Genomic DNA, 12,230 nt, shown 5'->3' with positions numbered 1-12,230 from the left:
GATTCAGAAGGAATTAAATTTAAGAAAGCTCCCTAAAAATGCTTTAATATTAAAACGTTTGCTTGTCTGGTATTTTAAAGCAACTTTAAGAACAGAGATTCTTCTATAAGTGTTTGGATCTTATGGAGTTTGTAGTTTATTTAAAAACCACACGAAACTGGGCTGGTTAGTTTTTGGAAGTGTTATGTACTCTCCAGAATGTATAAAAAGGGAACATATTTGAACTGTTATCGAGGTATCTGTTTTGATACTTACAAGGACGGTGCTGGCTTTCAGAAGTTGCTCTCTAATCTGCTGCTGCTTTAAATGTTTGCACGGTGTAAAGGAAGACGCATAGACACGTGGTACGCACCAGCGCTCGTTTCGCGCCTAAAAGAAATAGTGGCTTTCTTGAGCTTATGTTTTGTGCCTGTTCACATGGGCACTGGGAGAAAATTAAAACTCACTTTAAAGGTGTCTCTTTTCCCTCTGTTATTAAGCCTTTGTCTTTTGCCTTGCCTTTAGCTTTACAAAATTAAACTAGGACTTTGAGAAAATGGTAGGATCTTCCTTTGACCTCCTAATGCCTCAAATATTTCCTTACTAAGTACCTGTCTTGTGCCTCTAGGGTCTCGCATTAGAAACTCTTCTGAAAGCTCAGTTTGTCCACTTCTGGTTCATTGACGGCTGCGTTTATCTGACACCATTGCGTTTTTGTTTTTATTCTAAGCAAAGCATGCCGTTGTCACTGTGTTTTGGCACTGTGTCACATCTTAACTTGGTTACTTGGGGGGCACACACCATACTGCTTTACAACAGGACCCAGATTAAAGTCTGGAGCCACAAGGCTCGTATGTTTGTTCATGCTGAACTAAGGCAACGGCGCTGATGCAGAAAGGCTGATAACTTCGGTGGTAGAACAAATTCTCTGAGAGGCCATCTGCTCAAGGGTGGTGCAGATACCTGCTTGTGTGCTGCGTGCCCCCAGTAACCAGGGCTGGAGGGGACGTTGGGCATGCTAACTGAAAGCTCTTTTCTTTTTTAGGTCCACAACTCCCAGGCCTGCTGCAGATCTCCAACTCCTGCTTTGTGTGACCCCCCAGCATGCTCTCTGCCGGTGGCATCACAGCCACCACAACATCTTTCTGAAGCCGGGAGAGGGCCTGTAGGGGTAAGGAGAATCCCGTTTTTAAAAGCTATCAATATTTTATATCCCATAGGGTATAAAATAGGAATATTACCTCCCTCCCCAGAGCCCCTTTAAAAATGTGCTGTATTGTATGTGTTTTTAAAGGAGTAACAAGTACATGCACAGAGGAAGCAAAATACGGGACTTGCCTTACCCCTCTAGGACAGTTCCAGAAGTCAGCGGGGTTTGGTGGTGTAGGGTATTGGGGCGCCAGCAGAGAGCATGCTGGGCTGTTGCAAGGAGCAGGAGCTGGCAATCAGCAGCGAGTATGGATGTTGGCAACTGAAATGGGGAAAAAAGGGGGTAAGTTTGAGTCCAAGTGTGAAATGTGCACTTCCCCAGCATCGTGGGGACTTAGGGCCCACAAATCTAAACTATTTTGGATGCTGTCCTCTCAGGTGACATTTTGTCGAATATCGCTCAGAAGCAGCTAGGCTCTTCTGCGATGCCAGATAGAGAATTAAACCCTTTGAAAGGCTTGAGTTAGGGTGTAGCTACAGTGGACTCGGCTGTGCCCTGGTAATGTCTCCGTTACCTGGTGGTAATGACGTGTGTGTGAGGTGCAGCAGGATGAAGTGTCTGTGGTGCTTTGTCCCTAGAGCACGGGGCCTGGTGTTGGTGATCTGTGGGTGGTTTGTGTGTCCTGTATCTCCCCTCTTATGAAAGTTGTGTAAACATCTGTCTGCCTTTCTTTTTCCTTTATGAGGATTTAATGATAATGTTTTCCGGAAGACAGGTGTTTATTCTGATTGACTGCTGTTAATCACCAAAGATGTTGAAGACCTGTCTTTTCTCTTGTTGTGCGTAATCTGACCGTGGGGCTCAAATGCATACTCAGGAAATAACACAAGATACTTGGCGCTGTATAATGAATTGCTCAGTTATAGTGTAGAATAATAGTATCTTGAAACTAGGAAAAGCGAGTGCTCCCGACGGGCTGTCCCACTTGGGGGAGTTTTGTGAAGACAGGCAGGTTTTGAGGAGCCGGGTTGGTTTTTGATACATCAGCAACATGTGGACAGGCAGACTGGAGGAGCCTTCCAGGTGTACGTGTCCGCCTGTCCCTGTAAGCCACATAGACGGTGAGCCTGGTGAGGCTGGGAGTTGAGAGAAGATGACCGCAGGACGTCGGGGAAGAGCACAGGTTAGTGGGTCGTGGGGGTGGAGGTGGCACATAACGCGGGGCCAGATCATAGAGCACGGTAGAGGTGAGACGAGGGCAGATTTTATGTGACACGTGGGAGAGAAGCCTTTGTAGGCTTTTTTATTCCAGGCAAGCTGATTTGCAAATGCTTGCTTAAGAAGATGGATTGGGTATCCGGTGCATTCTGGCCAGACGGCAGAAGCTCCAGCTAGATGGTGAGGGCTGTCACCCATGTGTAAAGAGAAGAGGACCGGGACAGGGGAGCTAGGATATTAATCATCGTAACAAAACCAGGAGTAATCGTCACAACAGCAATGTCATGTGCAAATAGTTGCTGGTGTAATTTATCAAGAATTAGACCAGAAAAAAGGCTCACGTTATGGAAACCTTGGAATTCTTGATATAACAACCATTCACAATGGAAGATAAAACCCAGTGTAGTGGATAAAAGTCTAATGTTAATCCCTGGAAAGATATTGACATCCTAAGGGACCCATTAGCAGAGTCCCAACTTGACTCTCTACTTCAAAGACTTCAGCCTTTAAAGTTACCATCTTGTTTCCATATATATCTAAGAGATGATTTTCTCTTTCAGGCTGATACTTTCTACTTTATTCTCCAGTTAGTGTGGATGTCATTGTTAGACTGTTTCATTTACTACAATATTCATTAATCAGGATTTGTTGAGTAGATTTAAAATTTTGCCCATGATAACATTGATTTTCAGTAAACTTTTTGTATTAGCATTAGTGATGACCAGTATTTATTTATTTATTTATTTAGCAGAAAAGGATGGTGTTCCCTGGAGTTTTAAATAAGTTCATGATCGGTGGTGTACTCAGATACCATCAGATGGAGGTTTGAGGAGGTTCTGTAATAAGATAATAAATCTTCTTTGAGTCAAGATGATGCTGCATGAAGCAAACTGTATTGATTGTTCTTTAACAACGCTTCATGCTGCCAAAGTCATTTGAGCTGGATCTGAATTGGATCCAGTTGGCAAAGCTACCCCCCATGTGTGGAGTGCTCATAAATTCTGCAGGCACACAGATCTAATACAGTGCAATGAGAGAGCTGCTGGGAGAAAAAATTGATTACAGGGTTGCAGACAATATCATTAACAGTTCTTGCCATGATACACCAGATGTCTTCCCTAATAGACTATTTTTGTTAATTTAGTTTTTATAGGATAGCACTAACTGCATCATAATTTAACTTTCTTTGCATATTCAGGTATCGGATCTGTGTTTCTACGTTAATGGCGATATCAACTCAAAGAGTTAATTTTATAATTTTTAACTTATTTGTTCAATTTTAAAGTATTTGTGCTGGAAAGGCAGCATTTTCCCTTCTTATAGAGAATATGTCAGCTTGGATTTTTTTTAGCAAAAGGTGCTGTGTTTATTGGCAGTCCAGGGGTAGTGAGGGAGGTGAGAAGGCAAAGAAAACGTTGCCCAGCTTCTCCCTACGCTGGGTAGAGATGATCCCCTCCACCCCCGCAGCTGCTCCCAGTATCCGGTGGTTTAAATGGCAGGACAGAGACTCTTTCCAAAAAGCAGAGAAGGTGCAGCTCTGGAAAGGAGACTTAAAATGCACATTCATTTTAGTTCTCATGGAGGCGGCTCTGCAGGCTGGACTTCTTCTAGGGTGTGCTAATCCCTTCCTCACTGGAAGAGCAAGGGTTAGACTGGTTAGAGACTTAGGATTTTTATTTTGTCGCCTAGCTTTTTGCATGTTTAAGACCTCTGTTGAGCAGCTGATGCAGATAAATAGGACAGGTCTGTAATAGTGTAAGATGACAAACGATTTATTTGTCATTTTTTTAAACTACTGGTTTTGGTTTTGGTGCATTATTCTTTAGAGAACATGTTTCTCTCCTGATGCGTTCCTGTGTAATGGAGGACATGTTCATTACCTTCCTGGCACTTAATTTTCTCACTTTTAAAGTGGGCACAGCACTACTGTCTACCTCAGCAGTTGTTGCAAAGAGTGAAGAAGTCCATTGATCTGCTTAGTGTGGTGTTGAGCATATGATAAGCATTCATTAAGCAGTGTCTGTTGTTACATAGTTTTTTGTTTTACAAATTCAGGTGTTAAATCATTTATTAGTGTTCCAGACATTCTTGGGCTGAGGTCCATAGGCCCCTAGGACTCATTAAGTGTAACGGGGTCTGTGAAGTTCCTGCAATTGCAGAGTCTTATATGTATGTGGATTTTTCTGGAGAGAGTATTCTTTTCAACCATGGATGCTAATCAGTGGATTCCTAAAAATGTTGAAAAAGCTTTCAAATGAAGATTGAGAACTGTGGCTCTATAAACTGTCCGCTTACAGATCAGCTGGCTGGTCGTTAGGGAAGTATGCGGACACTGAGCATTTACTTGGTGCCCAGGCACTGTGCTACTCTTCTCACGTAGTTTAATTTGTGGTATTTATTTCATTTTGCAGATGAGAAAATTTGAGGTTTACGGTTGTAGAAAATCTTGCCTTGAATGAATGTCAGGAATGAATTCTGAGGTTTAACTCGGGAACCCTTCTCCTCCCACCCCCCCTCCCCCCCCACCGCCCAGCCTTGTGTAATGTCCGTTGCTCTCGTGGCTGGCTTCTGTACTTCCTGGATGGTCCCTGCAGTGGTGCCCACCTTTGCCTCCTCTTTACTTGAAGAAACTCCTGAGTTAGCGTGCTGCTCGCTTGCTTGGTAGAGCAGATGGCTTCTGCCGCTGAGAGTGTCACAGGCTGGCCTCGCCCTGAATGAGTGGACAGTGGTGGTAACATATGGTGTGAGAACCCTTCGTCTTCTGTTTAATGAATTTTTAAAGTGTATTTATTTATTTTGATAGAGACAGTGCAAGCAGGGGAGGGGGGGAGAGAGAGAGAGAGAGAGAGAGAGAGAACCCCAAGTAGGCTCTGCAGGGGCAGCATAGAGCCCAAGGTGGGTCTTGAACCCGCCAAACTGTGAGATCATGACCTGAGCTGAAATCAAGAGCCAGACCCCCAACGGACTGAACCACCCAAGGGCCCCGGTGTGAGAAACCTTCTTAGTATCAGTTAATTTTGTTTTCCTGTTAGCCCTTGTGGTGGTTATAATTTTAGTATTTTGTTTAAAAAATGCATGATGAACAAACAGCTACTCTTTGAGTTTCTTTTTCATTTATCTTAATGACATCTGTGTACATTTGAAAAATAATTCCTGTAGTGGTGTTGCGTTTGTTGATCTGTGTGTGTTCATTTTGGGTAAAACTTCTTGCGTGTGAGAAATTGGATTTTGCTTTTTCCTTGGAGTAAATCCACTCCACTGATGTACACAGACCTGGTCCACTCACGCAGAGCGGGAAGCTAGGGCCCCGTAGCTTTCCCCAGATTCCTGTTCGGGAGGGGCTGCTAGGCCAGAATCTGGGTCTCCTGGGTCTCTGCTCAGTGTGTGCTTTTTCTGCTGCTCCCTGCTACCTTCCTGGATCCATAAAGCAGGCCTGTGAGATACATCATTTACCTCCTCGAAACCTAAGAATGCTTTGCTTAATATCTAGTTTAAACTTTTGCGATTGTAATTCATACCAGTGTGAAAATAATATTTCTTTCCTGTGTAAGGTATTTATCATTCGTAAGTATTGTTTCTAACACTGATATTTTTCATACTTGGGACTTCATAGTATTTAGTAATTAAAGGTGAACACTTATTATAGGATGCTATTTTAAAATGAAGGCTGATTATGTTTTTTTTTTTTTTTTACCTAGTTCCTTGTAGAGAACTCCAATCTGGTTGCTTTTGTAGATACGCAGGAATTTCTAAGGATAGCCTGCTCTTTCAGTATTTCCTGTAGCTTCCCCAGTTGACATTAAGAATGCCAAAAATAACCATTGCCTTTTATATTTGATTGTCATGGAAGAAATTAAAACAACTGAATTTTTAGAAAAATTACTGATACAAATGCTGGGATTAGTCCAACTACCCTAAATGGAAGGTGATTAATAGCTGTTGAATTTGAAGGCAGCAAGTTGAAAAAATTCTTGAAACACCCAGCCTCCCAGTATGAGAGGGCTTTATCCCCTGCTTGCAGAGAGATTCCTTCCCTCTGAACGGCTGTTTGCGTATCCTGCTCTCCCATGAAAGCCAATTTCAACTGATTTGTTCTTGAGGGCTGTCTGTCTTGTTCGTCTGCTCCTTTTCTTACAAAAGGGGCATCAAGCCACCTTGTCGGAGCATAGATTTGAATAACCTTATGATCTCGTACAACTGCCCACTCTTTCAGCAGTGTGCTTACTACAGTAGGCCGGTGCGAGGTGGAAAGATTGCCTGTAGGTTTCACTGAGCTGCAGCTCTTTTCAGGGGCACCTCCTGCATCACCCTGTGTTCCTCACGGACACTGCAAGGTCTTTTAATCTTGCCTTCTTGGGCTGTTTTGTATTGTTTGAAAAATATCTAAGTAGATATGTGGAGTTCTCCGGCTTTACAAGCTCTCCAGAATTAATTTTACTCATAATAAATTGCCAAAGAAACGTCAGCCCACGAAAGTAGAACGCAGTTTTGTTGAACTTAACTTTGTTTTTAGTGTCACCCCTCATTTTAGGATATCCTAGTGCTTGTGGTGGTAGCAACTCTTACAAATATCAAGGCCTTCACTAGAGTACCAGATTTTTCTTAGGGACTGGACTGAAGTGTAAGTAATATACCTAAGGTTAATTAGGCCTTCCATGGTCTATAGAAATTGGTGTACTAAATCATTATGCCTTGTGCCTAGAAGTGGACATTTTCTGTTTTTGTCTTTGATTTCATGTTGTGTAATTAGGTTGAATTTGTCTGTCCTCCCTCCCTCCCTCCCTCCCTCCCTCCTGACTTCAGTTTTCAGAGCAGTTTTAAGTTTATTGCGAAATTGAGCAGAAGGTGCAGATTTCCCACATTCCTCCTACCTCTACACATGAATCGTCTCCCCCATCATCAACCTCCCCTATCAGAGTGGTACATATGTTACAGTTGATGAACCTGCATTGACACATCATTATCCAAAGCACATAGCTTCCATTAGGGTCCACCCTTGGTATATTGCACATTCTGTGGGTTTAGACTAGTTTATAATGCCATGTATCCACTATTACAGCTTTATACAGAGGAGTTTTATTGCCCCAAAAATTCTCTTTGCTCTGCCTGTTCACCCCTCCCTTCCCCCAACCCCTGGCAACCAGCAAATTCTTTGCTGACTCTTACAGTTTTGCCTTTCCAGAATGTCAGAGTTGGAACCATATAGTATGTATCCTTTCTAGATTGGCTGCTTTCCCTTAGTAGCATGCACTTAAGGTTCCTCCTATGTCTTTTCATGGCTTGAAGCTTATTTCTTTTTCATGCTGAATAATATTTCACTGTTTCGATGAACCAGTTTATCCATTCGCTTACTCAAAGATGTCCTCACTTTTCTTATTTTTAGCAATTATGAATAAAGCTGCTATAACTAATCTGCATGTAGGTTTTTGTGTGGATATAAGTTTTCAAGTCCTTTGGGTAAGTACCAAGGAGTGTGATTGCTGGATTGTATGGTAAGAGTATGTTTGGTTTTTAAAGAAGCAACGAAACTTTTCCAACGTAGCTGTACCAGTTTTCTTTCCTACCAGTGAATGAATGTTCCTCTTGATCCCCATTCTTGCCAGCATTTGGTGTTGTCAGTGTTGTGGATTTTCGCCATTCTAATAGATGTGTAGTGATGTCTGATTGCTGTTTTGATTTGCATTTCTCTGATGACATACCATGTAGAGTTCTGTTTTTATATGCTTACTTGCTATCTGTGGATCTTTTGGTGAGGTGTCTGCTAAGGTCTGTGGTTCAGTGTTTAATCAGGTCGTTTATTTTCTTATTGTTGAGCGTTAAGGAATTCTTTGCATATTTTGGACAATAATCCTTTGTCAGGTGTGTCTTTTGTAGGTCTTTTCTCCGAGTCTGAGGCTTCTCTTTTTCTTTTCTTGACAGTGTCTTCTGTTGGGCAGTTTTTAATTTTAGTGAAGTCTGGTTTATCAATTCCTTCTGCCATGGATTACGTGCTTGGTGTTGAATTTAAAAAGTCATTGCCAAACCCAGGGTCATCTAGTTTTTCTCCTTTGTTATCTTCTAGGAGTTTTCTAGTTTTGTGTTTTACATTTTAGGTACGTGGTCCCGTTCGAGCTGATTTTTGTGAAGGGTATAGTCTGTATGGTCTAGATTTCTTTCTTTGTTTTTTACATGTGGCTGCCCGGTTGTTCAGCACCATTAGTTGAACTATGGTTCAACTATCTTTTCTCCATTGTATTTGCCTTTTGTTTCTTTGTCAAAGGTCAGTTGACTATATTTATGTGGATTTGTTTCTGGACTCTATTCCGCTGTTCTGAATCTGACCAGTAAAAGGCAGGCATTTTGACTTGTTACTTCTAAATAGTTAACTGTGTATTTTGCAAGAACAAGGACATTTATGTATATAGTCGCCACATAGTTACCAAAAACAGGAAATTTAACAGTTTAACAATACTCATCTGATCTGTAGACGTTCACATTTTGCCATGTGTCTCAGTAGGGCCCTCTGTGGCAGTTTGTTCTTTGGACCTAATATCTAGACCAGCATCACACTTACATCTAGTTACCATGTGTCTTAGCTCTCCTTTAATTTGGAACAATGTCTTAGCTTCTCTTTGTCTTTTTATTTATTTATTTATTTATTTATTTATTTTTATTTATTTATTAAAAAAATTTTTTTTAACATTTATTTATTATTGAGAGACAGAGAGACACAGAGCGTGAGCAGGAGAGGGGTAGAGAGAGAGGGAGACACAGAATCGGAAGCAGGCTCCAGGCTCTGAGCCGTCAGCACAGAGCCCGACACGGGGCTCGAACTCACAAACTGCGAGATCATGACCTGAGCTGAAATCAGTCGCCCAACTGACTGAGCCACCCAGGTGCTCCTCTCTTTGTGTTTTGATGACACTGACATGTTTTTAAAGAGTGCAGTCTAGTTTTTTTGTAGTTTGTTGTTCCCTGCCTATTAGATTTAGGTTATGCATTTTAGGCTAGACTGTTTTATTAGTGGTATTGTGTCCTAAGGTCTTTACATCAGAGAGATTATGATATCAGTTTGTCACATTATTAGTGATATTAAGTTAACTTTGATCACTTGGATAAGTTACCACCTTTTCCTTTGTAGTTGAAAAGTAACTTGTAGGGAGAAACTTTGAGACCATGTAAATATCCTGTTCTTCATCAAAGTTTTACCCACTAATACACCACCCAGTGATTATTTTTGCCTGAATCACTGTAGCGACTGTGGAATGGCAATTTTTTTTTTTGTAAACACAAAATTGCTCTGCCTTTGAAAAACAGATCAGAATTCACCTACCATTAATCCCAGTGTGGGATTTTTGAGTAAAGTGGAAGAAAGAAACTGAGAGAGGGGTGGGGGGGATGGGAGAGACTGAGTGCTCAGGGTGTTTTTCATTTTTAGAATACTAGAAATGAGAAGGACTATATGAATTTTCAGATTTTTTCTAGAAAGAGGAAAATCTTTTTCTAGGCAGAGGAAAAAAACACCTGTGATGGTGTTTGTTCCCTGTTGAGCCTCCCGAGGCGAGAAAAGCTGCTTAGAAGTGAAGTAATAGATCATGGACATGGTTAAAAAAATACACATTTTTACTGTTGAAATTATGGTCTTGTTTTGATTCATGTTGGCAAGCTTTACTAGTGATCAAGTTACTTACTCTCTCTGCACCTCCGTTTCCTCACTTGTAAAACCAGAATATTATTTCAGTAGTTCTGGAGTGAGGCCCAGGAATCCATCGTTTTCCCAGGCACGCCCCAGGAGATGCTGGTGGCAGCCCAGCTTTAGCGAACGGAAGTCTGCCTTCCACCTCGTGACTGTTGTAAATGCAGAGACCTGATCACGTCCTTTGCAGGAGGTAGGCCAGTTCCAGGGCCCCTTACGTTTCTCAAACCCGAGCGTCTTCTATTAATTTTAAACGAGTTCAAACTGAACAACAGAACAACAACAATAACAACAAAACAATGAAGTCCTGTCAACATTAATTGAATAGAATGGGTGATTGTGTGTTGCTGAAATGAAATAGCCGCTTCTCACTGATTGCTTCTGGCCCAGATTGGAGCGCTGGGGGATGGCGTTTGGCGTGTTTCGACTGGTGGGTTCCTCACGATGACTCAGTTCTTCTGTCGCTTTCTGGTTGTTGTTATCCTTGAGAAACCTCCGTAAGTGTCAGTGTAGCTTGCTGTGATGCGACTTTGTCCTTCTGGGGCATTAATGTGTGGCACGTTGGTTTGTCTTATTTATTTACTTAGTTTGTGGTAACTATAGTAGTACAACTTAGGTATTTGGTTTCATGTAAACTCACTCAATTACATCTTGTAGCTCTCGACTCTGTTATTTGAAATGATAAAATAGACAATCCAGGAAATGAATACATTGAGAAAATTTAAGATATACTTTGAAATGAAAAGAAGAATGAGCCCTGTCCTTCTCCCACCTTCCCATCTCTCGCTCCTCTTTGAGGGAGACAGTCCGCCCGTGTTCCTGACGTGCCTTGGCTACTTTATATGTATATACAGTTGACCCTGGACCGACGTTGGGGTTTAGAGGCACTGACTCCTCCCCGCTCTGCAGTAGAAAATCTGTGTGTAACTTCTGAGTGCCACAGAACATAACTTCTCATAGCCTACTAGAGGAAGCCTTACTAATCACGTGAATAGTTGATTATCATATATTTTGTATGATACATGTGCTATACACTGTATTCTTATAAGAAAGTCAGCTAGAAAAAAGAAAATGTTACGAAGAAAGTCATAGGGAAGAGAAAATGCATTTGCATTACTGCACTGTAACAAATCTGCGTATAAAAGTGGGCCTGCATGTTTTACACCTGTGTCCTTCAAGGATCAACTGTAGTCCATCCTTCCGGCAAGAGTAAATGGAAGGGCTGTGCTTCTCATCATTTTGTTTGCAGTGCCTAGAACAGGTCCCGACTCTGCACCTTATTCATTGAATTAGTGGTTTTCTTCATTTAGAAGACAGGGGGAAATATTTTAAAAATCAGGTGAAGAAGAATTTAAATTTTTGTTTATTTATTTTTAAATATTTATCTTGAGAGAGAGGGAGAGGATGTGAGATCACGTGTCAGCAGGGAAGGGGCAGAGTGAGAATCCCACGCATGCTCCTCACTGTCAGTGCAGAGCCCAGTGTGGGGCTCGATCTCATGAACTGTGAGATCATGGCCCGAGCTGAAATCAAGAGTCGGACACTCTACTGACTGAGCCACCCAGGTGCCCCAAGAGGGACTTTTTTTTAAAAAAGGAGTACATAAAATGCGACGAATGAGACCATCAACACAAAGTATAGCATTAATACAGTCAAGGGGAAGATTAGCCAAAAAAACCTGATGTGCATGTATGTGTATTAGGTTTTTTTTGTTTTTTTTTGTTTTTAAGAAAGAAGGGACTGTTGGGTGTTTTTCCACTGTGTTTTCTACCTCTCATGAAAATGAGAGTGGTGTGGAGCCCAGAGGGTATTCCTGGCTATGGTTTTAGTAATTAGGTATCAGTATGTGATAAACAAAAAAACAAAAAAATTTTTGTTCTAAATATGTATTTCCTTCCCTGTGGGAATTCTTAACGGGCTTGTAGAACTCCTACAGCATATGCCTTGTAAACGTGTGCATTGTCAGTTTTTCAGCTAACGTGACATGAGGCTGTTTTGTTAGGTTTCATTTATTCGAATGCGGGGTGTTCTCTCCTTTGAATCTGTCTTAGAGAGGACCTTGTCATGCTGTTACAACAGGAAAGTGGGGGTGGTGTTGGTTATGGGGCTGCTGCCGCCCTTGGTCTCAGCCTCTTGACAAGTGACGGTTCTCCTTGATGGCTGAGTGAATGGGGGGGGGGGGGGGGATGCTGCTGTACTGCCCCAGGG

General features: G+C 41.8%; 1 protein-coding gene across 6 annotated transcripts in view; it reads left to right on the top strand.

The window, feature by feature from the left end:
* The window catches only part of RERE (arginine-glutamic acid dipeptide repeats), a 422,829-nt gene that overhangs the window by 199,897 nt on the left and 210,702 nt on the right, over window positions 1-12,230 (top strand). For 5 of the 6 annotated variants that reach the window (XM_042994378.1, XM_042994377.1, XM_042994379.1 and 2 more), the window contains one exon: window positions 1,025-1,150. The exons of the other annotated variant lie outside the window; for it this stretch is intronic. In XM_042994378.1, coding sequence (XP_042850312.1) covers window positions 1,025-1,150 — 126 coding nt within the window. The remainder of the gene's footprint in view (window positions 1-1,024; window positions 1,151-12,230) is intronic. 6 annotated transcript variants of the gene reach the window in all.

This window comes from Panthera tigris, chromosome C1, assembly GCF_018350195.1.
Source record: "Panthera tigris isolate Pti1 chromosome C1, P.tigris_Pti1_mat1.1, whole genome shotgun sequence".
NCBI classification, from domain to species: Eukaryota; Metazoa; Chordata; class Mammalia; order Carnivora; family Felidae; genus Panthera; species Panthera tigris.
This window is presented reverse-complemented; position numbering and strand designations above follow the sequence as displayed.